Source organism: Chiloscyllium plagiosum, unplaced genomic scaffold (assembly GCF_037043375.1).
Source record: "Chiloscyllium plagiosum isolate Xiang-an unplaced genomic scaffold, Cpla_swu_hap1 HiC_scaffold_32, whole genome shotgun sequence".
NCBI classification, from domain to species: domain Eukaryota; kingdom Metazoa; phylum Chordata; class Chondrichthyes; order Orectolobiformes; family Hemiscylliidae; genus Chiloscyllium; species Chiloscyllium plagiosum.
The window spans coordinates 45,763,277-45,789,278 of record NW_028270170.1 but is presented as its reverse complement, the minus strand read 5'-3'; the positions used below and the strand labels follow the sequence as shown (position 1 = coordinate 45,789,278).

The following is a 26,002-nucleotide window of genomic DNA, read 5'->3' as shown; positions in this document are numbered from 1 at the left end:
CTGACAAAATATGTGGGGGATGGGTAAAGCAGAGGCAAAATGGAAAACAGGGGAGAGGAGTAGCAAAGGGGGAAGAGGAGAGGAAGAGGTGATGAGAGAGTGAGGAGTGAGAAAAAGAGGGACAATCAAGAAATAAGAGGTACAGAACAGTGGGAAAAAAATTTTAAAAATAAATAAAATCAATGAAATAAAATTACGGAGCAGAATGAAAACAGAGGGGTCGAGATGGGATAATCATCTGAAGTTGTTGAATTCAATGTTGAGACCGGCAGGCTGTAATGTGCCCAGTCGGAAGATGAGATGCTGTTCCTCCAGTTTGCGTTGAGCTTCACTGGAACATTGCAGCAGGCCAAGGACAGACATGTGGGCATGGGAGCAGGATTGTGTGTTGAAGTGGCAAGCCACGGGAAGGACGAGATGGACTGCACGCTGTCGAGAGCCCTGTCAACAACTGTAGGTGGGAAGCCACGGTTGGAGAAGAAGGAGCACATATTAACAGCACCACTTTGGAAAGTGGCCTCATCAGAACAAATGTGGTGGAGGCAAAGGAGCTGAGAGTGGCTTGCCACTTCAACACACAATTCTGCTCCCATGTCTGTCCTTGGCCTGCGACAATGTTCCAGTGAAGCTCAACACAAACTGGAGGAACAGCATCTCATCTCCCGTGCCATGACTCTCCTACCTCCCCTCCCAGAACAAGGATAGGGTCCCTCATGTTGTCCCCTTTCACCCCACCAGCCTTCACATGCAAAGAATAATCCTCTGCCATTTTTGCCAACTCCAACACGACACCACCACTAAACACATCTTCCCTTCCCTCCCCCTGTCTGCATTCTGCAGAGATCGTTCCCTCCGGGACAACCTAATCCACTCCTTCATCACACCTAACATCTCTCCCATCACACATGGCACCTTCCCATCACACCTAACACCTCTCCCATCACCCATGCAATCGCAGAAGGTGGAACACCTGCCCCTTTACCTCGTCCATGCTCACCATCCAAGGCCCCAAACACTCATTTCAGATTAAGCAGCGTTTCACTTGTACCTCTTTCAATTTGGTCTATTGCATTTGTTGCTCCCAATGTGGTCTCCTCTCTATCAGAGAGACAAAACACCGACTTGCTTTGCTGAGCACCTTTGGTCTCTACGCAATCAGGTCCCGGACCTTCCCGTAGCTTGCCACTTCAACACACAATCCTGCTCCCATGCCCACATGTCTGTCCTCGGCCTGCTGCAATGTTCCAGTGAAGCTCAACGCAAACTGGAGGAACAGCATCTCATCTTCTGACTAGGCCCGTTACAGCCTGCCGGTCTCAACATTGAATTCAACAACTTCAGATGATTGTCCCATCTCGACCCCTCTGTTCTCATTCTGCTCCGTAATTTTATTTCATTGATTTTATTTAATATATTTTTTTCACTGTTCTGTACCTCTTATTTCTTGATTGTCCCTCTTTTTCTCGCTCCCCACTCTCTCATCACCTTTTTCCTCTTCTCTTCCCCCTTTGCTACTCTTCTCCCGTGTTCCACTTTGCCTCTGCTTCACCCATCTCCCACATATTTGTTACATAGGCTTCAGCCTTGGTCATTCACAGTTCCTAATCTCCCTATCATCTCTCTATGCGCTTTCATTATCACCTCTTTATTGCTACCTTTGCTTCTGGAGCCATGACTCCCCTTCTCTCAGCCCAGTATAAATACCTCCCTATTTCTCCCTTTTTTTTAGCTTTGACAAAGGGTCAGTTAGACTTGAAATGTCAGCTCTTTTTTTTCTCCTTGCAGATGCTGCCAGACCTGTTGAGATTTTCCAGCATTTTCTCTTTTGGTTGTAGATGGTACACACTGGAGGGAGTGGATGCTTGAGGATATAGTGCTTATTGAACAGGCTGCTTTGTCCTGGATGGTGTCACGTTTTCTGAGTGTTGTTGGAGCTGTACCCATTCAGGCAAGTGGTGAGTATGCCATCACACTCCTGACTTAGATTAGATTAGATTTCCTACAGTATGGAAACAGGCCATTCAGCCCAACAAGCCCACACTGACCCTTCAAAGAGTAACCCACCCAGACCTATTTCCCTACGTTTACCCCTGAATAATGCGCCTAACATGATGGGCAATTTAACATGGCCAATTTATCTCATCTGCACATCTTTGGATTGTGGGAGGAAACCGGAGCACCCAGAGGAAACCCATGCAGACACTGGGAGAATGGGCAAACTCTGCACAGTCACCCGGGGCGGGAATCAAATCTGGGTCCCTGGCGCTGTGAGGCAGCAGTGCTCACCACTGAGTCACCGTGCAACCCCATATGCTTGTGCTTTGTAGATGGTGGACAGGTTTTGGGGAGTCAGCAGGTGAGTTACTCACTGCAGTACTCCTAGCCTCTGACGTGCTCTTGTAGCTACTGTGTTTGTGTGGTGAGTCCAGTTGAGTTTCTGGTCAATGATAACCCTCAGGATGTTGGTAGTGGGGGAATTCAGTGATGGTAGCAACATTGAATATCAAGGGTTAAGTTGTCTCTTAATCGTGATGGTCCCCTGCAGCAATTAGACTGGAACTCCATTTTCTCCAGTTGAAGCTGAAGAATGTGAAGGGCAGGTCTTGCCTCACAAACCTTATTGAATTCTTTGAGAAAGTGACTAAGGAGGTGGACGAGGGTAAAGCGGTAGATGTGGTGTATATGGATTTTAGTAAGGCGTTTGATAAGGTTCCCCATGTTAGGCTACTTCAAAAAATACGGAGGTATGGCATTGAGGGTGAGTTGGAGGTTTGGATTAGGAATTGGCTGGCTGGAAGAAGACAGAGGGTAGTAGTTGATGGTAAAGGTTCATCTTGGAGTGCCGTTACTAGCGGTGATCCGCAAGGATCTGTTTTGGGACCATTGCTGTTTGTCATTTTTATAAATGACCTGGAGGAGGGGTTAGAAGGTTGGGTGAGCAAGTTTGCAGATGATAAGAAAGTCGGAGGAGTTGTTGACAGTGAGGAAGGATGTGGCAGGTTACAGCAGGATATAGATAAGCTGCAGAACTGGGCAGAAAGGTGGCAAATGGAGTTCAATGTAGCTAAGTGTGAGGTGATTCACTTTGGTAAGAGTCGTGAGATCGTGTTGCAGTTGTATAAGACTCTGGTGTGTCCGCATCTGGAGTATTGTGTGCAGTTTTGGTCGCCATACTATAGGAAGGATGTGGAGGCACTGGAATGGGTGCAGAGGAGGTTTACCAGGATGTTGCCTGGTATGGTAGGAAGATCGTATGAGGAAAGGCTGAGGCACTTGGGGTTGTTTTCATTGGAGAAAAGAAGGTTTAGGGGTGACTTGATAGAGGTGTACAAGATGATTAGGGGTTTAGATAGGGTTGACCATGAGAACCTTTTTCCACGTATGGAGTCAGCTATTACGAGGGGGCATAGCTTTAAATTAAGGGGTGGTAGGTATAGGACAGATGTTAGGGGTTGGTTCTTTACTCAGCAAGTCGTGAGTTCATGGAATGCCCTGCTAGTAGCAGTGGTGGACTCTCCCTCATTATGGGCATTTAAGCGTGCATTGGATAGGCATATGGAGGATAGTGGGCTAGTGTAGGTTAGGTGGGCTTGGATCGGTGCAACATCGAGGGCCAAAGGGCCTGTACTGCGCTGTATTCTTCTATGTTCTATAATGTAGCCTCACAAGCTATTAGACCCTGAAAAACAACCTTATTACAAAAAAGAAATGCAAAAAACACCTCTTCCCCTGTGCAGTGAACTCCCATGATGCTTTACTTTTCTAGTGTCTCTCACTCACTTGTGCTGCACCTCACTGTCTAAGTATTTTCTCTCAACTGCTCATGCAAAGCATACTGATGGTCTGCTTTTAACAGACCCATACCTAGATAGAGCTGGGGTCAACTGAAATAACTCACTTGTTAAACTTTGGTAGTAATCACCACCTTTGAGGTTTTATTCAGACTTCAGATGATTGACTGACAACTGTCCCTCAGTCAACTGATTTAGCTGTCTTATTGCCTTTTAACTAGACAACTGAACTTATATATAATATAGATTATATATTTTTATAAAAGCTGGTGAAGTCTTTCATTTATTTCTGACGGTGCTCTAAATTTCCAGTATCTCTTTCTCACTTGGGTTCTACTGGGTATGCCTTCTCCCAGCTACACATGTACTGATCTCAACAAGCCATTTAAGAATCCTGAATGGAATAGGATGATGTTGGGTGAAGAAAAACCTTTGACAAGTGGAAATATATATGCTGCCCTGCTTGATGTGGTTTTTGTCATCAAATTGTGGAGTGCGATTGTTACACCAACAATCATCAAATCGTCCAAAAATGGAGGAAAATTCAATTCATTGCTGGAGAGGATAACTTTGAAAGCAAAAACACCACACCTAATCCAGAGACAGATCCTTACAATGATGTCATAACCAAATAGATGCAATGAAATTTTATCTTTGGAAGTTGTTAACAAAACAACTGTTTTTAAAATGCTTTTATTATAATTAAAGGTATTTTTGTACCATTAATTTATTCCATGAACGATGCCATTTTAATCTAATGCAAATTTATTTCCATGTGATAAAATTGTTTCAAAGGTTAGTTTGTCTGTTGATATCTATGGTAATGATCTGAATCAAATAAAGATATTGGACTACTGAGGAAGGCTGGGGGAAAGGGGCTGGCTGAGTTTCTCTTGCAGAGTCTCCTTTTTGAGCTGTATAAATTTCTATGAAATCATTATTGGGCCCAGACAGCGTGACTCTTTAGCCAGTCAACGTATCTAGCTTCTTGCCCTAACTGTACAGTCCTTTTTTTTCCTCCAAAACATGAGTAATTATATTTCCAATCTCAATTATCCTTTCCCCATACTGCTGAGTTGTTTCAAAAGCCACTGTTAGCAAAATTGAAACTCATGGAATAAAAGTGGCAGTAGTAACATGGTACTAAGTTGACAAAGACATGGGGCACACAAAGTCATGGTGCCTGGCTTTTTTATCTGTCAGAGTAAAAGATTGTGGATTTCAGTGACATTGCCTAATGTTCGGCATGAGGACTGCTGCAATTTTTGATGCACGTTTGAATGCAGAGCACAACCTTGGAAATGTAGTAAACAGGAAGAGAGATATGATTTGGTGATACCGGTGTTGGACTGGGGTGTACAAAGTTAAAAATCACACACCACCAGGTTATAGAAAGAAAGATAGCAATGGACCTCAAGGGGGTGTAGACAGACTGAAGCATGGCAGATGACATTCAACACCATGAAGTAAGGCATTTTTGAAGGAAGAATGAAGAAAGAAAAAATGCATGTTTAATTATATTTTAAAGGAGTTGCAAAAAGGAGTTTTAGGGCTGTTTGTTCACCAGTCTTGAAGATGACAGAAAAGAATTGTGAAACAGTTCATAGAACATAAGCCATCATGAGCATTATAAATGAGGTATAGATTTGAAAAACCTACATAATACTTTGGCTCAGTTGTAATAGCCTTTTGAGTACAATTCTGGGCACCTTACATCAGAGAGGACTTGAAAGGTTGGACAGAATATAGAAGAGACTAGTACGGTGAGGTAAGATGTTGTTAGATACATTGATAAATTGGAGAGGATGAAGCTGGTTTCCTTTATACCAGTGAAAGCTAAGAGCAGATGTAATTTAAAATCATAAAGGACTGAGGCACTAAGTAAAAAGAAACTCTTACCAAGGGCTGAAGAGTTGCTAACCAGAAGCACAGATTTCAGGTGATTAAAAATGAATATCAAGGATGTATGAGGAAGAACTGTTTTTTGCAATGAGTGGTTAAGATTTGTAGTGTGCTTCCTGTTAGAATGGTAGAAACCGATTTAGTAGTAGCTTTCAAACTGGTTGGATAAATGCTCGGAGAAAATGTAATGAAGGAGAAAGAACAGGGGAGTAGGACTAACTGGATTATGCTTGAAGACAGGCTGATTGACTGTCTCCTGTACTATGTTACTCTGTTTCTGTGATTACTTATCACGTTGAAATTGTTGCCTTTGTGTTCTGTGTTTGCAGATGCTTTTCTTATCAGCTCACCTTTCCCAATTCTGCTTGCTGTTGACAGTTAAATGGAGTTTTATCCTCCTGATCTCCATCCCAACTGCTGCTGTTGATTATTTTTTTTAAGTTTCTGCTTGTTACATGTACCCTGCTCTGATATTTAATACTTACATATGCACTGCCAGCTGATGGAACCATCTAACGGGTGATGGAGAAAATGTGGCTGGTTTCTGAAATGCTCATTGTGGTATTGATTTTGTTGTTTTGAACACAATTGTTATCTGTATGATCTTAGAGGGAACATGAATTGGAGAGGCTGAACTTCATCACAAATAAAAGCTCAATTTAATTATAGAGTTGTGCAGATGTACCAATTGAGTTGAATGGCTCGCTGAATCTCTGGCTGGCAGCTTGTCTTATTATTAATCACACTGAAAATGTCGATTCATTATCTGCTACAATATCCATGTTCTGTTTCTTTCCTCCCTCAGCCAGATGAACACCCATCAGAAAATATTACATCTCCCCAGAGCTGGGATACAGTGAACCACTTTCCAGCAGACAGTAATTCCTATGAGCTGCTGACTGCAATAGGTAATAATTGTGTGTACCCACATGTGTTTGTATGCATTTGTAAAACTTCCCTTTATTTTTGTTTGCAGGTCATGTGTTCTGTCTTAATTTTCACTCCATCCAAGTGACGTGATTGGCTTTGACTTATTTAACTGTCAGCATACAAGGGCTCCATATGAGAGGTGTAGGTTTGTGGTCTCCAAGCATTTAAAGCTTCTTGGTGCATTCTTCCAGCCAGATCAACGCTCTAACTGAAGCTTGTCCATAACGTGTCAATTACAGACAATTAAGAATGTATGTACCATCCAGCGCATTGAAACTGGTCGAGGCAAGAATGAAGTGGACCCCATTGATCCAAAAATGGGCTTGAAAATTGGAAAGCACAATTGTCCCTTTCTTACTCCCCTCCTCCCCACTACGGTAATCGTGCTGATAAAGTGACTGAGACATCTGAATTAATGAAGCACTGTATTTACCATTGCTAATTTAGAAACAGGGCACAATGTTACAAAACATAACGACCATGAACAAAATTGCTTGAACACTAGGCAATAGACTTAATTCCTACACCAAGATAAGAAGATAAGCATGACATTTACTGTCCATCTGATTAATGTGAGTGGATCATGGTGTCCCTATTCCAACAGCCAAAGTAGTTCATATGGAAAGGTGAAAGACAAGTCTTCGTTAGCACTTGAAGCCTTTCAAAATGTTATGAATGTGTTTGATACAGTGGACGTAGAGATGGTTCTGTTTGTAAGGGAGTCCTAAATTATAGCCATAGTATGTACACATAGTCACTAATAAGGTCTATCTCATCACCACCAGTTCTGTTAACCCCTGCAGCTGTCTCTAAACTGCTTGTCTGTCATTGAGAATTGGCTAAGCGAACATTTTCTCCCTTCTCTTTGGATCCAGTCATAACTTTATTTCTGAGCCATGATTCCAATCTTCTGCTTGGAAATTATCTCAGGATGAGTCAGTCTGTACACAACCATTGATGTTTAACTCTAAAATGAGTTTCCAACCACATACAATATTTGCATATGTTAATATAATCTATTTCCGATCCCGCTATTGAACAAAAAAGACCAAAGAAAATTACAGCACAGGAACAGGCCCTTCGACCCTCCAAGCCTGCGCCGATCCAGATCCTCTATCTAAACCTGTCACCTATTTTCTAAGGATCTGTATCCCTCTGCTCCCTGCCCATTCATGTATCTGTCCAGATGCATCTTAAATGACGCTGTCGTGCCTACCTCTACCAGCTCCACTGGCAATGCATTCCAGGCACCCACTACCCTCTGTCTAAAGAAGCTTTCAAACATATCTCCCTCTCACCTTGAACTCATGACCCCTAAACTGAGTCCTCTACTTTGGGGGGAAAAAAGCTTCTTGCAATCCACCCTATCTAAACCTGTCATTATTTTGTAGACCTCAATCAGGTCGCCCCTTTGTTTTTCTATCTATCTATATTCTTCTGCATTCTCTAATAGTCCCCTTAACTATCTGCTACTCCATCAATCTTAGCGTCATCTGCAAACTTGCTAATCAGACCACCTATACCTTCCTCCAGATCATTGATGTATATTACAAACAACAGTGGTCCCAACACTGATCCCTGTGGAATACCACTGGTCACAATTCTCCATTTTGAAAAACTCCCTTCACCGCTACTGTCTCCTGTTGCCCAGTCAGTTCTCTATCTAAATAATACACTCTGGACACCATGCAACTTCACCTTCTCTATCAGCCTGCCATGGGGAACCTTATCAAATGCCTTACTGAAATCCACGTGTATGAGACCTACAGCCCTTCCCTCATAAATCAACTTTGTCACTTCTTCAAAGAATTCTATTAAGTTGGTAAGACATTACCTTCCCTGCACAAAACCATGCTGCCTATCACTGAAAAGCCCATTTTCTTCCAAATGTAAATAGATCCTATCCCTCAGTAACTTCTCCAGCAGCTTCCCTATCACTGACGTCCAGCTTACCGGTCTATAATTACCTGGATTATCCCTGCTACCCTGCTTAAACACGGGGACAACATTGGCAATTCTCCAGTCCTTTGTGACCTCGCCTGTGTTCAAGAATGCTGCAAAGATATCTGTTAAGGCTTACAGCTATTTCCTCTCTCATTTCCCCAGTAATCTGGGATAGATCCCATCCGGACCTGGGGACTTGTCCAACTTAATGCCTTTTAGAACACCCAACACTTCCTCCCTCCTTATGACGACTTGACCTAGAGTAATCAAACATCTATCCCTAAACTCAACATCCACCATGTCCCTCTCCTTGGTGAATACTGACTCAAAGTACTCATCAAGAATCTCACCCATTTTCTCTGACTCCATGCATAACTTTCCTCCTTTGTCCTTGAGTGGGCCAACCCTTTCTCTACTTACCCTCTTGCTCCTTATATATGAATAAAAGGCTTTGGGATTTTCCTTGAACCTGTTTGCCAAAGATATTTCATGACCCCTTTTAACCCTCTTAATTCCTCGTTTCAGATCGGTCCTACATTCCCAATATTATTCCAATGCTTTGTCTGTTTTCAGTCACCTAGATCTTATGTATACTTCCTTTTTCCTCTTAACTAGTCTCTCAATTTTCACCTGTCTTCCAGGGTTCCCTAATGTTTCCATTTCCATCCCTCATTTTCACAGGGCCATGTCTGTCCTGTACTCTAATCAACCTCTCTTAAAAGCCTCCTACATATCAAATGTGGATTTACCCTTGAACAGCTGCTCCCAATCTACATTACCCTGTTCCTGTTGTATTTTGCTATAATTGGCCTTACCCCAATTTAGCATTCTTCCTTGAGGACCACTCTCATTTTTGTCAGTGAGTATTATAAACTTAGGTAATTATGATCACTATTCCTAAAGGTAATCTCCGACTGAAACTTTCAAACACCTAGCCGGGCTTATTCCCAACACCAGCTCCCGTATGGCCCTTTCCTGAATTGGACTATTTACATACTGCTCCAGAAAATCCTCCTGGATGGTCCTTAAAAATTCTGCTCCATCTAAACCTCTGACACCAAATGAATCCCAGTCAATGTTGGGAAAATTAAAATTGCCCATCACCACCACCCTTTTGCTCCGACATCTTTCCATAATCTGTTTACATATTTGCATCTCTATCTCACACTCGCTGTGGGGAGGCCTGTAGTACAGCCCCAACATTGTTACTGCACTCTTTCTATTTTCTGAGCTCAACTATTCCTTCAACTCATCTGTTGAAACCCTCATTTATGTCTTGACATGAGCTTACCCACGTGCTCCTGGCTAACATCATCTATTTTATTCTCTGTAAAACGCTCTTCACATGTCCTAATTCACCAACATCTCATTCGCATATTCAGTGTGGAAAAGGCCCTTCGGGATCATCAAGTCTGCATCAACATAGCTACCACTGAAAGTGCACTAACCCCAATTTCCTTCACTTCTCCCATATCCTTGAATGTTAAAAGATTTGAAGTGCTCATCTGAATATTTTTAAACGTTGTAATATTTCTGGGCTCGACAACCTTCTCAGGCAGATTCCCATCACCCGTGGAATCTCCTATCCCTTACTCGAAAACTCTACCCTCTTGTAATTGACTGCTGAACCAAAGGGAGCAGCTGCTCTTGATTCACCCTGTCCATACCCCTCATAGTTTTATACACCTGCATCATGTTCCCCCTCAGTCTTCTATGCTTTAAAGCAAACAATCCAAGCCTATTTAGTTTCTCTTTTTAGCTCAATTTCTCCATCCCAGGCAGCATCCTTGTGAACTTACTCCAGTGCTAACACATTCCTCCTGTAGTGAGGTGACCAGAATTGCACACTGTACTGCAGCTGTGGCCTAACCAAGGCTTTACATAACTCCAATGTTATGTCCTTGCTCTTAAACTCTCGCCATGATTGTTGAAAACCAGTGACCCACATTTTATCTTAACTATCCTATATTACCGCAATTATTCGGTGAATAATTACCGCAAGATCCCTCTGTTCCTCTCAGCTGCTCAGTGTGCTGCCATTCATTAAATGTTCCCTCATGTTTCTTCTTCCAAATTGTCACCTCACCCTTATTAGGGTTAAATACTGTCTGTGTTGAGTGTGGGGTGCTGGAAAATGAGACCTCATTCCTGATGAAGGGCTTATGCCCGAAAAGTCGATTCTCCTGCTCCTCGGATGCTGCCTGATCTGTTGTGCTATTCCAGCATTACACTCTTGACACTGACCTCCGGTATCTGCAATCCCCACTTTCTCTCAATACTGTCTGTGAATGTTCTGCCCATCAGACCAACCCATCTATATTTTCCTGTAACTTATAACTATCTTATTTGCTATTAACCACTCTACCACTCTTTGTCTCGTTTGCAAATTTGCTTAATGTTCCCCCACATTTTCATCTGTATCATTCATGTTTATAACAAACAATAAGGGTGCCAGTATTCATAGAATTGTAGAATTCCTATAGTGTGGAAACAGGACCTTTGACCCAACAAGTCCACACCAACCCTCCAAAGAAGACTATCCCACCCAGACCCATTCCCCTATTACTCTACCTTTACCCCTGACTAATGCACCTAACCTCCACATCACTGAGCATTATGGGCAATTTTGCATGGCTAGTTCATTTAATCTGCACATTTTTGGATTGTGGGAGGAAACCGGAGCACTGGGAGACAGTGCAAACTCCACACGGATGGTCACTTGAGGCTGGAATTGAACCCAGGTCCCTGGCATTGTGAGGCAGCAGTGCTAACCACTGAGCCACTGAGCTGATCCTTGATCCTTTGTGGTGTTGATCTTTTGTGGTTACATAGCTGGACACTGAGCTCTCGTCACTCAAACAGCCTTCCACCACTATCCTTTGTGTCCTATTACTTAGCCAGTTTCTGATCTATCTCACCATTATCCCTCAATTCCATGCCCTTGAATTTTCTCAATCAGTCTCCAGTGTGGGACCTTGTCAAAAGCTTTGCTAAAATCCACATAAACTAAATCAACTGATCTTACCTCATCCATAAAATGGTCACATTTTCAAAAAATTCGCACAAATTTATTAGGCATATCCTCTTGCTGACTATCTTTAATTAACTGATGCTTTTCCAAGTGGGTAATAATTCACTCCTTCAGAATTTTCTTCAGTAGTTTCCCTACCACTGACGTGAGACTCGCTAGTCTGTAATCTGCTGGTTCATCTCTACCACCCTTCTTAAAAAGTGGAACCATTTTTGCTGTCCTCCAGTTCTTTGGCATTTCACTGGTGGCCAGTGAGGAATGAAAAATTTGTCAGAGCCCCTGCAATTTCCTGCTTTGTCTCCCACAGCAGACTGGACTACAATTCCTCTGGGGCAGAGGATTTGTCTGTTTTTAATTCGTTATTGTTTCCTATGTCAAACTATACATGTTCCTCTTGGTTCCTTTTCCTGAATTCCATACCTACCTTCTCCTTTTCCAGCATGAAGACTGTAGAGAAGTATTCGTTCAACAGCATTCCGATATCCTCCGGCTTCACACACAAGTTTCCCCCTTCGTCCCTAATGGCCACTATACTTTCCCTGGTTAACTTCTTACCTTCAATGTATTTATAAAATTTCATGCTGACCCACATTGATAACTTGTTCAGCAATACCTCACTTTAAAATTCTCGTCCTTGGTTTTGAACCCCTCCATTGCTTGCGCTTCGCTAACTCTGCAAGTTCTTCCGGCCGTATGATCCTACAAGATAACTTCCCTCTCCACTTCTCACCTCTTGAGCATGTCCAATTTTAATTGCTTCATTAGCAGCTGTATCTTCAGGTGCCAAACTTCAAAGCTGTAGAATTTTCTCTCTAAACCTCTGCAACTTAAATTGCTCTTTCTATCTTTTTGACACTCCTTGAACCCAAGCAGAATGGCCTTTGTCTTGGATAAACTGCACAATGTTAAATTTAATTTGATGAAACTCGTTATGAGCTGTTTCAAACTTTTATTTACTGTCAAAATAAATTGTTCCTGTAAATGGTTTGTTCTGATCCCAGCTGACCATACCGCTGGATAAGTCAGATCACTGAATGAAACTTAAGTTGATCGGTTTTTTCTATTTCATGAGTTACACAGACCCAGTCACAAGGCTGCAGATTTTCTTCAACAACAGAAGGTTAAATTTGTAGAAACCAACAGGGGAAGGGATTTACCTATTCAAGCCTGTTCTGCCATTCGTTATAGAACATGGAACATTACAGCCCTTCGGCCCTCGATGTTGCGCCGACCTGTGAAACCAATCTGAAGCCCATCTAACCTACACTATTCCATTTTCATCCATATGTTTATCCAATGACCATTTAAATGCCCTTAGGGTTGGCGAGTCCACTACTGTTGCAGACGGGACATTCTACACCCTCGCTACTCTGAGTAAAGAGCCTACCTCTGATATTTGTCCTATATCTATCATACCTCAATTTAAAGCTATGTTCCCTTGTGCTAGTCGTCATCATCCGAGGAAAAAGGCTCTCACTGTCCACCCTATCCAACCCTCTGGTTATCTGATGTCTTAATTAAGGAACCTCTCAAGCTTCTTGTCACTAACAAAAACAGCCTCAAGTCTCTCAGCCTTTCCTCATAAGACCTTCCCTCCATACCAGGCAACATCCTAGTAAATCTCCTCTGTGTCCTTTCCAAAGCTTCCACATCCTTCTTATAATGTGATCAGAACTCCACACAAACTCTGGTGCGGTTGCACTTGGAGTATTTATACAGCTGCAGCATGACCTCGTGGCTCCGAAACTCAATCCCTCTACCAATAAAAGCTAACACACCGTATGCCGCCTTAACAACTCTATCAACCTGGCTGGCAACTTTCAGGGATCTATGTACATGGACACCGAGACCTCTCTGCTCATCTACACTACCAAGAATCTTACCATTAGCCCATAACTCTGCATTCCTGTTACTCCTTCCAAAGTGAACACCTCACACTTTTCCATATTAAACTCCATTTGCCACCTCTCAGCCCAGCTCTGCAGATTATGTGTCCCTCTGTAACCTACAACATCCTTCAGCACATCCACAACTCCACTGACCTTCATGCCATCCGCACATTTACTAACCCATCCTTCCATGCCCTCGTCCAGGTCATTTATGAAAATGACAAACAGCAGTGGCCCCAAAACAGATCCTTGTGATACATTATTAGTAACTGAACTCCAGGATCAACATTTCCCATCAACCACCACCCTCTGTCTTTCAGCTTGCCAATTTCTGATCCAAACTGCTAAATCACCCTCAGTCCCATGCTTCTGTATTTTGTGCAATAGTCTACTGAAATCCATATACACCACATTTAACCGCTTTACTCTTATCTACCTGTTTGGTCACAATCTCAAAGAACTCAATCAGGTTTGTGAGGCACAACTTACCCTGCACAAAACCGTGTTGACTATCCTTATTCAACTTATTCCTGTCTAGATGATTATAAATCCTATCGCTTATAACCCTTTCCAACACTTTACCCACAGCCGAAGTAAGGCTCACTGGTCTATAATTACCAGGGTTGTCTCCTCCCCATCTTAAACAAGGGGACAACATTTGTTCTCCTCCAGTCTTCTGGCATTATTCCTGTCGACAATGACGACATAATGATCAAAGCCAAAGGCTCAACAATCTCCTCCCTGGCTTCCCAGAGAACCCAAGGATAAATCCCATCTGGCCCAGGAGACTTGTCTATTTTCACACTTTGCAGAGTTGCTAACATCTCCTCCTTGTGAACCTCAATTCCGTCTAGTGTAGTAGCTTGTATCAAAGTATTCTCCTCGACAACATTGTCTTTTTCCAGTGTGAATACTGATGGAAAAAATATTCATTTTGTGCTTCTCTATCTCCTCGGACTCCAAGCACAACTTCCCACTATTGTCCTTGATTGGCACTAATCTTTCTCTAGTTATTCTTTTATTCCTGATAAACCTATAGAAAGCTTTAGGATTTTCCTTGATCCTACCTGCCAAAGACTTCTCATGTCCCCTCCTGGATCTTCTTAGCTCCCTGTTTAGGTCTTTCCTGGCTAACTTGTAACTCTCAAGGGCCCTAACTGAGCCTTCACATCCTAACATAAGCCGCCTTCTTTGTCTTGACAAGAGATTTAACTTCTTCAGAAAGGTATGGCTCCGTTGCCCAGCCACTTTCTCCCTGTCTGACAGGTACATACTTATCAAGGACACACAGTAGCTGTTCCCTGAATAAGCTCCATATTTCAATTGTGCCCATCCCCTGCAGTTTCCTTCCACAGCCTATGCATCCTAAATCTTGCCTAATTGCATCATAATTGCCTTTCCCCCAGCTATAACTCTTGCCCTACGGTATATACCTACCCTTTCCATCACTAAATTAAACATAACCGAATTGTGGTCACTATCACCAAAGTGCATACCTACCTCCAAATCTAACACCTGGCCAGCTTCATTACCCAGTACCAAATCCAATATGGCATCACCACTTGTTGGCCTTGAAACTATCCTGCATACATTGGACAATAACTGACCCATCTAAAGTACTCGAGTTGTAGTATTCCCAATCAATATTTGGAAAGTTAAAAGTCCCCCATAACAATTACCCTGTTACTCTCACTCCCATCCAGAACTATTGTTTCCTGTACATCTCTGGAACTATTTGGAGGCCTATAGAAAACTCCGAACAGGGTGACTTCTCCTTTCCTGTTTCTAACCTCAGCCTATACTACCTCAGTAGACGAGTCCTCAAAAGTCTTTTCTGCCACGGTAATTCTGTCCTTGACTAACAATGCCACACCTCCCCCTTTTTTACCATCTTCTCTGTATTTACTGAAACATCTAAATCTTGGAAACTGCAACAACCTTTCCTGTTCATGCCCTATCCATGTCTCCAAATTGCCCACAACATTGAAGTCTCAGGTACCAACCCATGCTTCAAGTTCATCCACCTTGTTCCAGATGCTCCTGGCATTGAAGTAGACACACTTCAAGCCACCTTCCTGCTTGCTGGTGAACTCTTGCGACCTTGGAACCTCATTTCTGACCTTACTATTCTCAACCTCCTGGACACTAGAACTACCATTTAGGATCCCATCCCCGTGCTGAGTTAGTTTAAATCCTCCCAAAGAGCATTAGCAAATTTCCTCCTCAGGATATTGGTACCTTTCTAGTTCAGGTGTAGACTACCTTGTTTGTAGAGGTCTCACCTAGCCCAGAATGAGCCCCAATTATCCAGGTATCTGATACCCACCCTCCCCTGCACTATCCCAGTAGCCACATGTTCAACTTCTCTCTCTCCCTATTCCTCACCTCGCTAGCATGTGGCACAGGCAATGAACCAGCGATAACAACTCTGTCTGTTCTTGCACTAAACTTATACCCTAGCTCCCTAAATTTCTGCCTTAAATCCCAATCCCTTTTCCTACTTATGTTGTTACTGCCTATGTGGACTATGACTTGGGGCAGCTCCCCCTCCCTCTCTAGGATCTGAAAACTCAATCCGAGACATCCTGAACCCTGCAGCTGGGAGGCAACACACCAACCAGGAGTCTCTCTCGTTCCCACAGAGCCTCCTCTCTGACCCCCTAACTATGGCGTCCCTAGTGACTAATGCTCTGCTCATCTCTCCACTTCCCCCTTCTATCCATATCTTTCATGTGTGTATTCGGTGACTTGGCTTTTACAGCCTTCTGTGTTGGAAAATTTTTTAGATTCATCACTGTCTGAGTGATGAGTCCATGTTCTGGACCCCTTAGCCAGGAGAAACATATCCTTGCATCCAGTCTGTCCAGCTATGACAGAATTTTATTTGCAATGAGAACCCCTCATTCTTCTAAACTCTAGTGAATACCGCCCATTTGACCCAATCTCCCCTCTTAAATCAAGCTTATTATCCCAGGAATTGGTTTGGTAAACTTTTGTGGAATAATTCTGGGACTTATTGATTGGATTCTGGAAAATCGAACTTCAGCCTGAGATGATCAAGCTTGTGACAGTGTTGATTAAACTAGTCAGGAATTTGTCTCCACATTCAAGCTGAAATAATTAATTTGACAAAATTCCTAAGTGAAGGTGGTGGTCTTTAGTGAGTCTTAAAATTCACAAATACTACAAATGTCTCAGCTGAGGAGTTGTTTGATTCTGGAATTCTCAGTCACTGTAAAGACCTGTAGCTCCATGGGAAATGGAGGGACACGAGTACTGCTCCAATTCTGAGACTACTTGAAGAACAAGATCCAACTGTAGAGAATCAAATTAATCGCCACACAATCAACAAGACACTCCTTTAAAAAAAAAAATTGAATTATTCAGCAACTGTAAGGGTCCTGTGCCTTCATCAAGAAACCAGGGTGCCTGAGAGGGTGAAAGAACAGGAGTTTCTGGAAGTATTGCAGATAACATGAGAGACTCTTGGAAAGCAGGAAAGCTTGGTCATTGTGATAAATATCTGAAACTCCTCAATGTTTCAGTGAATGAACTGATTGTTTTTAGACTTGCAAGTGTGACAGCTGTCCTTAAAATTGATAATTTCCTGACCCACTTGGCAATTTCATGTCAGTAAGCCCAGTGTGAACTTTTCCCATGTTATAGTTTGGAGTGTGGAGTCACAGCAACTGGGTACTCACTCAAATAGGGAAATGTACTTTCAATTGATGTGAGCAGATCCCCCTTTGATTTCTGAGTGGTAAAAGGCTATGCCCAACTAAATATGATTTTAAGAAAAACATGTCATACCCAATCTCATAGGCACAGCTAATGGGCTAAGAAATGCAAAACAACTGAGAACCAGTTTCTGCAACACACATGCAAGAAACGAAGAGCAACTGGGAAGCTAAACCCAGTTGCAATAGCAAACTAAATGAAGCAAAATACTGAGAAAGGACCCAAGAATAAATTTCTAAAATGAACCAGTAAAATCAATAATCTAACCAACATAATTGTGGCAGAGACTCCAATACAAACAAAAATAACAAATGGTCCACAAAATAAATTGTGCTGCCAGCAGGAACAGTTTTCAAGGAATAAAAAACATTTAATCTTTTTAAGCGCTTGATTGTGTTGGTGCGCAGTGCTTCTGTGTAGTGAATTACTTTCATGTATAGTGAATTACTTTGAGGTGAGTTAGAGGCATTTTTTTGGTAGCTATTTTGTCTGCAGCAAGTTCTCTTTTTAACAATTTTGGGTCAAAGATAAATTAACCAAATTTCCATATTTGAAGAAGGAATCTTGGTTTGGACACTATGAAAGCTGCTTCCTCCTCAAATAGTGACATACAGTTGTTAAGATTGGCTGGAACATGTAAATAAAGCCATATTTTAATTATCTTAGCTTGAGGGTAGCAACAGTAGCTCACTGGTTAGTACCGCTGCCTCCCAGTGCCAGGGACCCAGGTTCACTCCCAACTTCGGGCGACTGTTTGTGTGGATTTTGCACATTCTCCCGTGTCTGCATGGGTTTCCACTGGGTGCTCCAGTTTCCTCCCACAGTCCAAACATGTGTACGTTTAAGTAGATTGGCGATGCACCATGACCCATAGTGTTCATGGACGTGTAGGTTAGATGCATTAGCCATAGGAAATGCAGGTACAGGGCTTGGGTATGGGATGTGTCTGGGTGGGATTCTCTTCGGAGGGTCGCTGTGGACTAGTTGGGCTGAATGGCCTATTTCCACACTATAGGAATTATATTCTATCTATAACTTTGGCAGTGCAGCATTTCATCATTGTACTGGAATGATTATTCATTCAAGTCCTAAATGAATCTTCTTGACTCATTTGGTGAGATAACTCTTAACTTGACATCAAGCAACAAATACAGAACAATAAAAAAGAAAATTGGAGACCTCAGCTGAAGTGCTATCAGCCTATTGACAATCTACTAAAGAAGTGTAAAGCCATAACATCTTTATGCAAGTGAATGCAAAATGAATGAAACGCAGTGTTGAAATTGGCAAACTATTGAGCGGATGTTCTAGTGGTTTTGCTTTTTGGTCCCAGAGTGAAATGGTTGTCTCTTGCACAGGTAAAGGATTTAATGACATTATGACTGTGACCTTGGGGAGGTACAAGCGGACTGGTGAGCAGGTGGCTGTTCGAAGAATTAATTTGGACAACTGCACCAATGAGATGTTTGCTTTATTACAGGTAAGACTGTATATTAGTTAATTTTGGGAGTCAGTGAAGGAAATGGTGTTCCTTATATTTTTGGATTTCAAAGAGCCCTAAATAATGTTTTAAATGAGAGTTCCAGGTAAGTATTTGAAGCCAGTTAAAATAATGTTAAAAGATTCCATCTTGGTTCTAGTTCATGTGATTGATAACATAAGGTTTGTAATATTTTGGTATTCTGAATGAAAATTAGTGATCTCAATGAATGCAGATTAAATGATCAGATTTACCCTGCTATCCTGAGGCTCTTGTGGTGCACTGGTAGTGTCTCTGCCTCTGGGTTCAAGTCACATCTGGTCCACAAGTGTGCCATAACAAGAGGTTGATTAGAACATATCTAATGGCTGTCCTGGAGTTAAATTTACTGTCTGATTCATAGGTTAGGTGCTTCATTCTGAGGCAGATAATTTAACTACCGAGGAACCTCCAATTATCCAAAGGACACGGGCTGGCAGTATTTTGTTCAGTTAATCGAATAACATAGTTCAGCTGAGCATCTGGAACCTTGCGATCTTGCTGGATAATCCGATATTCAGATAATCAAGGTTCCTCTATATTGCTAGATGGCTTGTAAGAAAAGCCTGAGTATATTCGTGAAATACATAAGATGAAGTCACATGGTAGGTGTGAGCTGGCAAGATGGAATACAGAACTGGCTTAGTCATAGGAGACAGAGGGTAATGGTCGAAGGATGCTTTTCGGAATGGAGGGTTGTGACCCTCTCCTGTTTGTGACCTACATAAATGATTTGGAGGAAAATGTAGCTGGTCTAATTAAGTTTGCAAATAATACAAACATTGATGGTGTTGTGGATAGTGAGGTGGATTGTCAGAGGGTACAGCAAGATATAGATCAGATGGAGTTTAATCTGGATAAATATGAAGTGATGCATATTGGAAGGTCAAATAAAGGTGGAAATTATACAGCGAATGGCAAAACCCTTAGGGGTATTGATATGCAGAGGGTTCTGGGTGTGCAGGTCCACAGATCACTGATGGTGGCAGTGCAGGAAGGTAAGGTTGTAAAAAAGGCATACGCCATGCTTTCCTTCATTGGAAGGGCATTAAATACAAGGATAGACAAGTTGTGCTGCAGCTTTATAGAACTTCTGTTAGGTTACACTTGGAATAATATGTACAGTTCTAGTCACCACACTACCAGAAGGATGTGGATGTTGGCAGAGGGTACAGAAAAGGTTTACCAGGATGTTGCCTGATATGGGAGTTTTAGCTAAGAAGAAAGGTCAGATCGACTAGGTTTTTTTCCCCCACCGGAACGCAAGAGGTTCCGCAAGGATCTGTTTTGGGACCATTGCCGTTTGTCATTTTTATAAATGACCTGGAGGAGGGGCTTGAAGGTTGGGTGAGCAAGTTTGCGGATGATACGAAAGTCGGAGGAGTTGTTGACAGTGAGGGAGGATGTGGCAGGTTACAGCGGGATATAGATAAGCTGCAGAACTGGGCAGAAAGGTGGCAAATGGAGTTCAATGTAGCTAAGTGTGAGGTGATTCACTTTGGTAAGAGTAACAAAAAGATGGGGTACTGGGCCAATGGTCGGATACTTGGTAGTGTGGATGAGCAGAGGGATCTTGGTGTCCATGTACACAGGTCTCTGAAAGTTGCCACCCAGGTAAATAGTGCGGTGAAAAAGGCATATGGCGTACTGGCTTTTATTGGTAAAGGAATTGAGTTCCGGAGTCCTGAGGTCATGTTGCAGTTATATAAGACTCTGGTGTGGCCGCATCTGGAGTATTGTGTGCAGTTTTGGTCACCATACTATGGGAGGGATGTGGAGGCACTGGAACGGGTGCAGAGGAGGTTTACCAGGATGTTGCCTGGTATGGTAGGAAGATCGTATGAGGAAAGGCTGAGGCACTTGGGGTTGTTTTCATTGGAGAAAAGAAGGTTTAGGGGTGACTTGATAGAGGTGTACAAGATGATTAGGGGTTTAGATAGGGTTGACCGTGAGAACCTTTGTCCACATATGGAGTCAGCTATTACAAGGGGGCATAGCTTTAAATTAAGGGGTGGTAGGTATAGGACTGATGTTAGGGGTAGGTTCTTTACTCAGCGAGTCGTGAGTTCATTGAATGCCCTGCCAGTAGCAGTGGTGCACTCACCCTCTTTATGGGCATTTAAGCGGGCATTGGATAGGCATATAGAGGATAGTGGGCTAGTGTAGGTTAGGTGGGCTTGGATCGGCGCAACATCGAAGGCCAAAGGGCCTGTACTGCGCTGTATTCTTCTATTCTATTCTATTCTAAAAAGTGATCTGATAGCAGTTTATAAGATTGTGGATGGAATGAAAAGTATGAGGCTTTTTCCCCAGGGTGGAGGGGTCAGTTACTAGGGGGTACAGGTTCAAGATGAGAGGGGAAACATTTAAGAGACATGCTTTTCACACGAAGGGTGGTGAGTGTCTGGAATGTGCTGCCAGAGGTGGTGGTGGAAGCAGACATAATAGCAGCATTCAAGAAGTACCTGGATGAATACATGAATAAGAAGGGGATAGAGGGATATGGATCCTGTAAAGGAAGACAGTTTTAGTATGGAAGGGCAAAGTGTGTCAGCGCAGGCTTGGAGGGCCGAAGAGCCTGTTCCTGTGCTGTATTCTTCTTTGTTCTTTGCAATATGTTAAATATTTAAATCCATGCCCTGGTTAGGGAGTGGAGGATGAATACAAAAAGTGTATCTCTGTATCAGGGTTTTAAATTTTAAGTGATGACTAAGGCTTGTTTTGGAAGAAAGGTGACTTTGTGAAGATTGAATTGAAGATTTGAGATTATGAAAAGGGACTTGACAATTGACCCACAGAAATTGTACTCTGTGATAAAGCATTCAAATCCCATTAGGTACAAGTTAAATTGAAGATGCTAAGAGTAATCAGTGCAGAAGAGGCCCTTTAAGTCTGTGCCACTAAAGCTGCACCGAATCCACATTCATCCCACCTTCCAGCATTGGGCCTGCGGTCTTGAATATTGTGACACTTCCAATGCTTGACCAAGTACTTGTTCTAATGTCACCCACCTCACTTACCCTCCCTGACTGCCAACACCATCTGAGTGAAAAGAGTTTTCCTTGGATCCCTTATAAATATCCTGCCTTTCACTTTAAAATTAGTAGCAACTTTTCAAACAGTGCCAAAAGCTATGATGTGAATTTGAATTAGATTTAGTGTCGCATGTACTCACGTATGTACAGTGAAAAGTTTACAAGTCACCACTTGTGGCACATCTTAGATACAAAGGTACCTAGGTGTGTATATAAGCTGGAGAATGTGAATGGGATCAATATTCAATTGAAGTGTATTTCTGGGGAAAGAATGATTTAAGGGATCTGACAGCATTTGGTACTTAGAATGATAGAAAAGTTACAGGATGTAGAGACTATTTGGCCCATTGAGTTGGTTGCCCATAAAATGAACTCAGCCAGTCCTAATCCCATGTCCTTCCTCCATAACCTTGAAATGCTTCTCTTCAGATAATTATGCAATTTCCTATCGAAAGCCATAATTCAATTTCACAACGTACCCAGACAGTGCATTCAAGATTTGAAATTTTCAGTTCATTTAAAAAAAACTTTCTTCGTGTCATTTTTAGTTTTAGGAAATAGAAGGAAGAAGAATCAGTGTCTTCTGAATTATGTTTAAAATCCCACAACACCCAGGTTACAGTCCAACAGGTTTTGTTTTAAGAGTCATAGAGGTGTACAACATGGAAACAGACCCTTCGGTCCAACCTGTCCACGCCGACCAGATATCCCAACCCAATCTAGTCCCACCTGCCAGCACCCGGCTCATATCCCTCCTTGGAAGTACAAGCTTTCGGAGCACTGCTCCCTCATCAGGTAACTCCTCACGAGCAAGATTGGCGGGATGTACTGATTCCTTTCTAGTTGCACCCTCCCACTTGTCATAAGAGTGCCAATACGGCCAATTATGTTGCTTTTGGATTCTAACTGGTTTAGTATTCAAAACAATTCAACTAGGTTATATTCAGCAAAATAGGGTTTGACTGCAAAGATATGTATGACTTATTTTCTTTCTAACATCCTAAATTGAAAAGACAAATATGGTTCACAAACGAATGGTGGTTGAGCACCCCACAGAACATATCAAATAGAAAATGTGATTGAACACTTCCTGAGGATAGCAAAACCATCACCCACGCCTCCCTCCCACACCCCTCAAACCACCCCACTCAGTGGTAAGTGGAAACATCATAAGGGATTGCAGTTCTTAACGTTTGATATTCTGGCCTTGAAACTCCTCCAAAAACTACTCCATCATGGACTGCCTTACAGATGCTCCTATTTTGATGATCTGACTTCCTTTTCTGTGACTGCAATCCCATGGATTCTTGGAACTGCACTTCAACACTTGTTGACAGGCTGTAGTTGTTCAGAAACCAGCAAGCTTTACCAAACAAGTACTGTCCTGGATTTTTCTGTGGCCTAATCTTCCTCCGACCAAAAGCAAATTTTGTTATATTTTGCACAGCTCTTGGGACATCCTTGAGCCCCCTCAGAGACACTCTAGTGCTTTAGGACTTCCCTGAGCCCCAACTACACAAGGCCCAGTCAGTTCAGTTTCCTAATGTTAATTGTGCAGGGGTTTCTTAAGCCAGTCACCACTTCAGGGACTCGCTGAACCCTCACCACACAAGCTACTCAACTGCTGTAGGACATCCCTGCTCAAGATCCATTTGTTAAGTGTTTTGTGCTGCACAGCTAGCAGCACCTTAACATGGAGTCAATATGTCTTTTTCACATGCTTTCCCTCACACATGCATACACATAGTGTTCAAGTCCTATTACCTATCCTCTTTAGTAACTCCTGTCCTGTCCTGAGTGACCTATCTAAATCCCATTGCAAGGCAGAATTGAACGTAAGTAAAATTTTGAATAGTCAAATATATCAAACCCTGGGAAGTCTGTTCCTTAAATGTTACCATTTTGACAATGCTGGCTTACAGCACAAATAACAGAAATTCTTCATGTCTGTTGTCGACCTTTCCAGTAATGGTAGCCATATTCCATGTCTAGATGCCTCTGGAGGTAGATTTACATCTCCCAATGATAGTTGTTCAATCTCCCATGGGATTTCAGATGGAAAATAACAAGCAGATCTTCAGATTAATAGTGTTAAGCACTCAAATGGATCAGGACAGATTTAATTCAAGAGTTTAGATCAGAGTGGTGCTGGAAAATTCAACCCCATTTTAGAGTAATGCTGTTTAAAATCACTCTAAGAAAATTCATCAAAGCAAATATCTTTAAATTTGTCCTTCCAATTTTTTTTCCCACAAGTTTTGAAAACCTCTAAATAGAAAATGCTACAACTTAATAATTGACCAAATGGGCTAATGAATGTTGAGGAATTAGATGCGCTGCACATAGTCAGAGTGCAACCTAACTTTTCCTCTTGACAGAGATCTGGGCAAAGTATGTAGCTTCCAGAGATGATGATACTTTCAGCTAAAGCCTTTGAGATGGTATTAAAAGAAACAAAACAGTGAGCAAACAAAGAATGTTCTGTGAAATAATGTTATTTTTCAATTTTTTAAAATTTTAATTGCAGCCTTATTTTGAGCATAACATTTAATTACTGAAGAAAAGAAGCAGCATTGAAAATAAATTGCAAAAAGCATTTTGGGGAATTATGATAGTTCATAAATAGGACTTTGCAATCTTGTATCTAGATTAAGTCACAGAATTCTTGCAGCTTGGGAGCTTCTCACTTCATGTCCATCTTCTATCTTCTCCCTGTAACCCTGCATATTATAGACCATGGAACAATACAGCAACGTACAGGGCCTCAGGCCCTCGATGTTGTGTCGGTCTTTTATCTTACTCTAAGATCAGGTTAACCTACTTACCCTTCATTGTACTAACTTCCACGTGCCTATTCAAGAGTCGCTTAAGTGTCCTTTATGACTCTACTATCACTACTGGCAGTGCATTCCACAGACCTACCACACTCTGAGTAAAGGACATGCCTCTGACATCTCCCCTAAACCTTCCTCCAATTACCTTAAAATTATGCCCCCTTGTGATAGACATTTCTGCCATGGGAAAAGGTCTCTAGCTATCCACCCTATCTATGCCTGATCATCTTATACACCTCTATCAAGTTGCCTCTCATCCTTCTTCCCTCCAATGAGAAAAGCCCAAGCTCCCTCAACCTTTCTTCAGAAGACATGCCCTCCAGTCCAGGGAAAATCCTGGTGAATCTCCTCAGCAGCCCCTGTAAAGCTTCCACATCCTTCCTATAATGAGGTGACCAGAACTGAATGCAATATTCCAAGTGTGGTCTAACTAGTGTTCTATAGAGCTGCAGCATAAACTCACAGCTCTTAACTTCAATCCCTTTGCTCATGAAAGCCAACACACCATACACCTCCTGAACAACCCTATTAACTTGGGTGTCAACTTTGAGGAATCTATGGACATGGACCCCCAAGATTCCTCTGTTCCTCCACACTGCCAAGAATCCTGCCTTTAACCCTGTATTCTGCATTCAAATTTGACATTCCGAAGTCAATGACTTCACACGTTTTCAAGTTGAACTCCACCTGCCACTTATCAGCCCACTTCTGCAACCTGTCAATGTCCTGTTGCAACCTACAACAGCTCTCCACACCATCCACCACTCCATCAACCTTTGTGTCATCGGCAAACTTACAAACCCACCTGTCCACTTCCTCATCCAAGTCATTTATAAAAATCTCAAACAGCAGAGGTCCCAGAACAGATCTCTGTGGAACACTACTGGTCACCAAGCTCCAGGCTGAATACTTTCCATCTTTTATCAACCTCTGTCTTCTATGGATCAGCCAATTTTGTATCCAGACAGTCAGATTCCCCTGTATCTCATACATCCTCCCTTCTTTCTGAATGAGCCTACCATGGGGAACCTTATCAAATGCCTTGCTGAAATCCATGTACATCACATCCACTGCTTTACCTTCATCAATGTGATTTGTCACATCCTCAAAGAATTCAGAAAGGTTTTTGAGGCATGACCTGCCCCTCTCAAAGTCATGCTGACTATCTCTAATCAATCTATGGTTTCCAAGTAATCATAAATCCTGTCTCTTGTTACTTTTCAAATAGCCATCCAATTCACTTTTGAATGGCCCTAGATTCAACCTGCCTCCATTGTATTCCTGATCCTAACTAAAGTTGCTGTACTGTTAACAGACCATAGAACTGCTCTCTCGTGAGAGAGTGACCGTAACTACTCGCTGCATGAAAATGCATTTCTTTGTATCACT

The 26,002-nt window shown here is 42.3% G+C and overlaps 1 protein-coding gene across 5 annotated transcripts in view; it reads left to right on the top strand.

Moving 5' to 3' along the window:
• strada (STE20 related adaptor alpha) overlaps positions 1-26,002 on the top strand; it is a 139,655-nt gene that overhangs the window by 61,880 nt on the left and 51,773 nt on the right. For 4 of the 5 annotated variants that reach the window (XM_043675352.2, XM_043675351.2, XM_043675350.2 and 1 more), the window contains 2 exons: positions 6,499-6,601; positions 18,584-18,705. In XM_043675352.2, the coding sequence (XP_043531287.1) occupies positions 6,499-6,601; positions 18,584-18,705 (225 nt within the window). Of the gene's footprint in view, positions 1-1,835; positions 1,956-6,498; positions 6,602-18,583; positions 18,706-26,002 lie in introns of all 5 variants that reach the window. The other variant, XM_087977973.1, reaches the window with a different exon arrangement.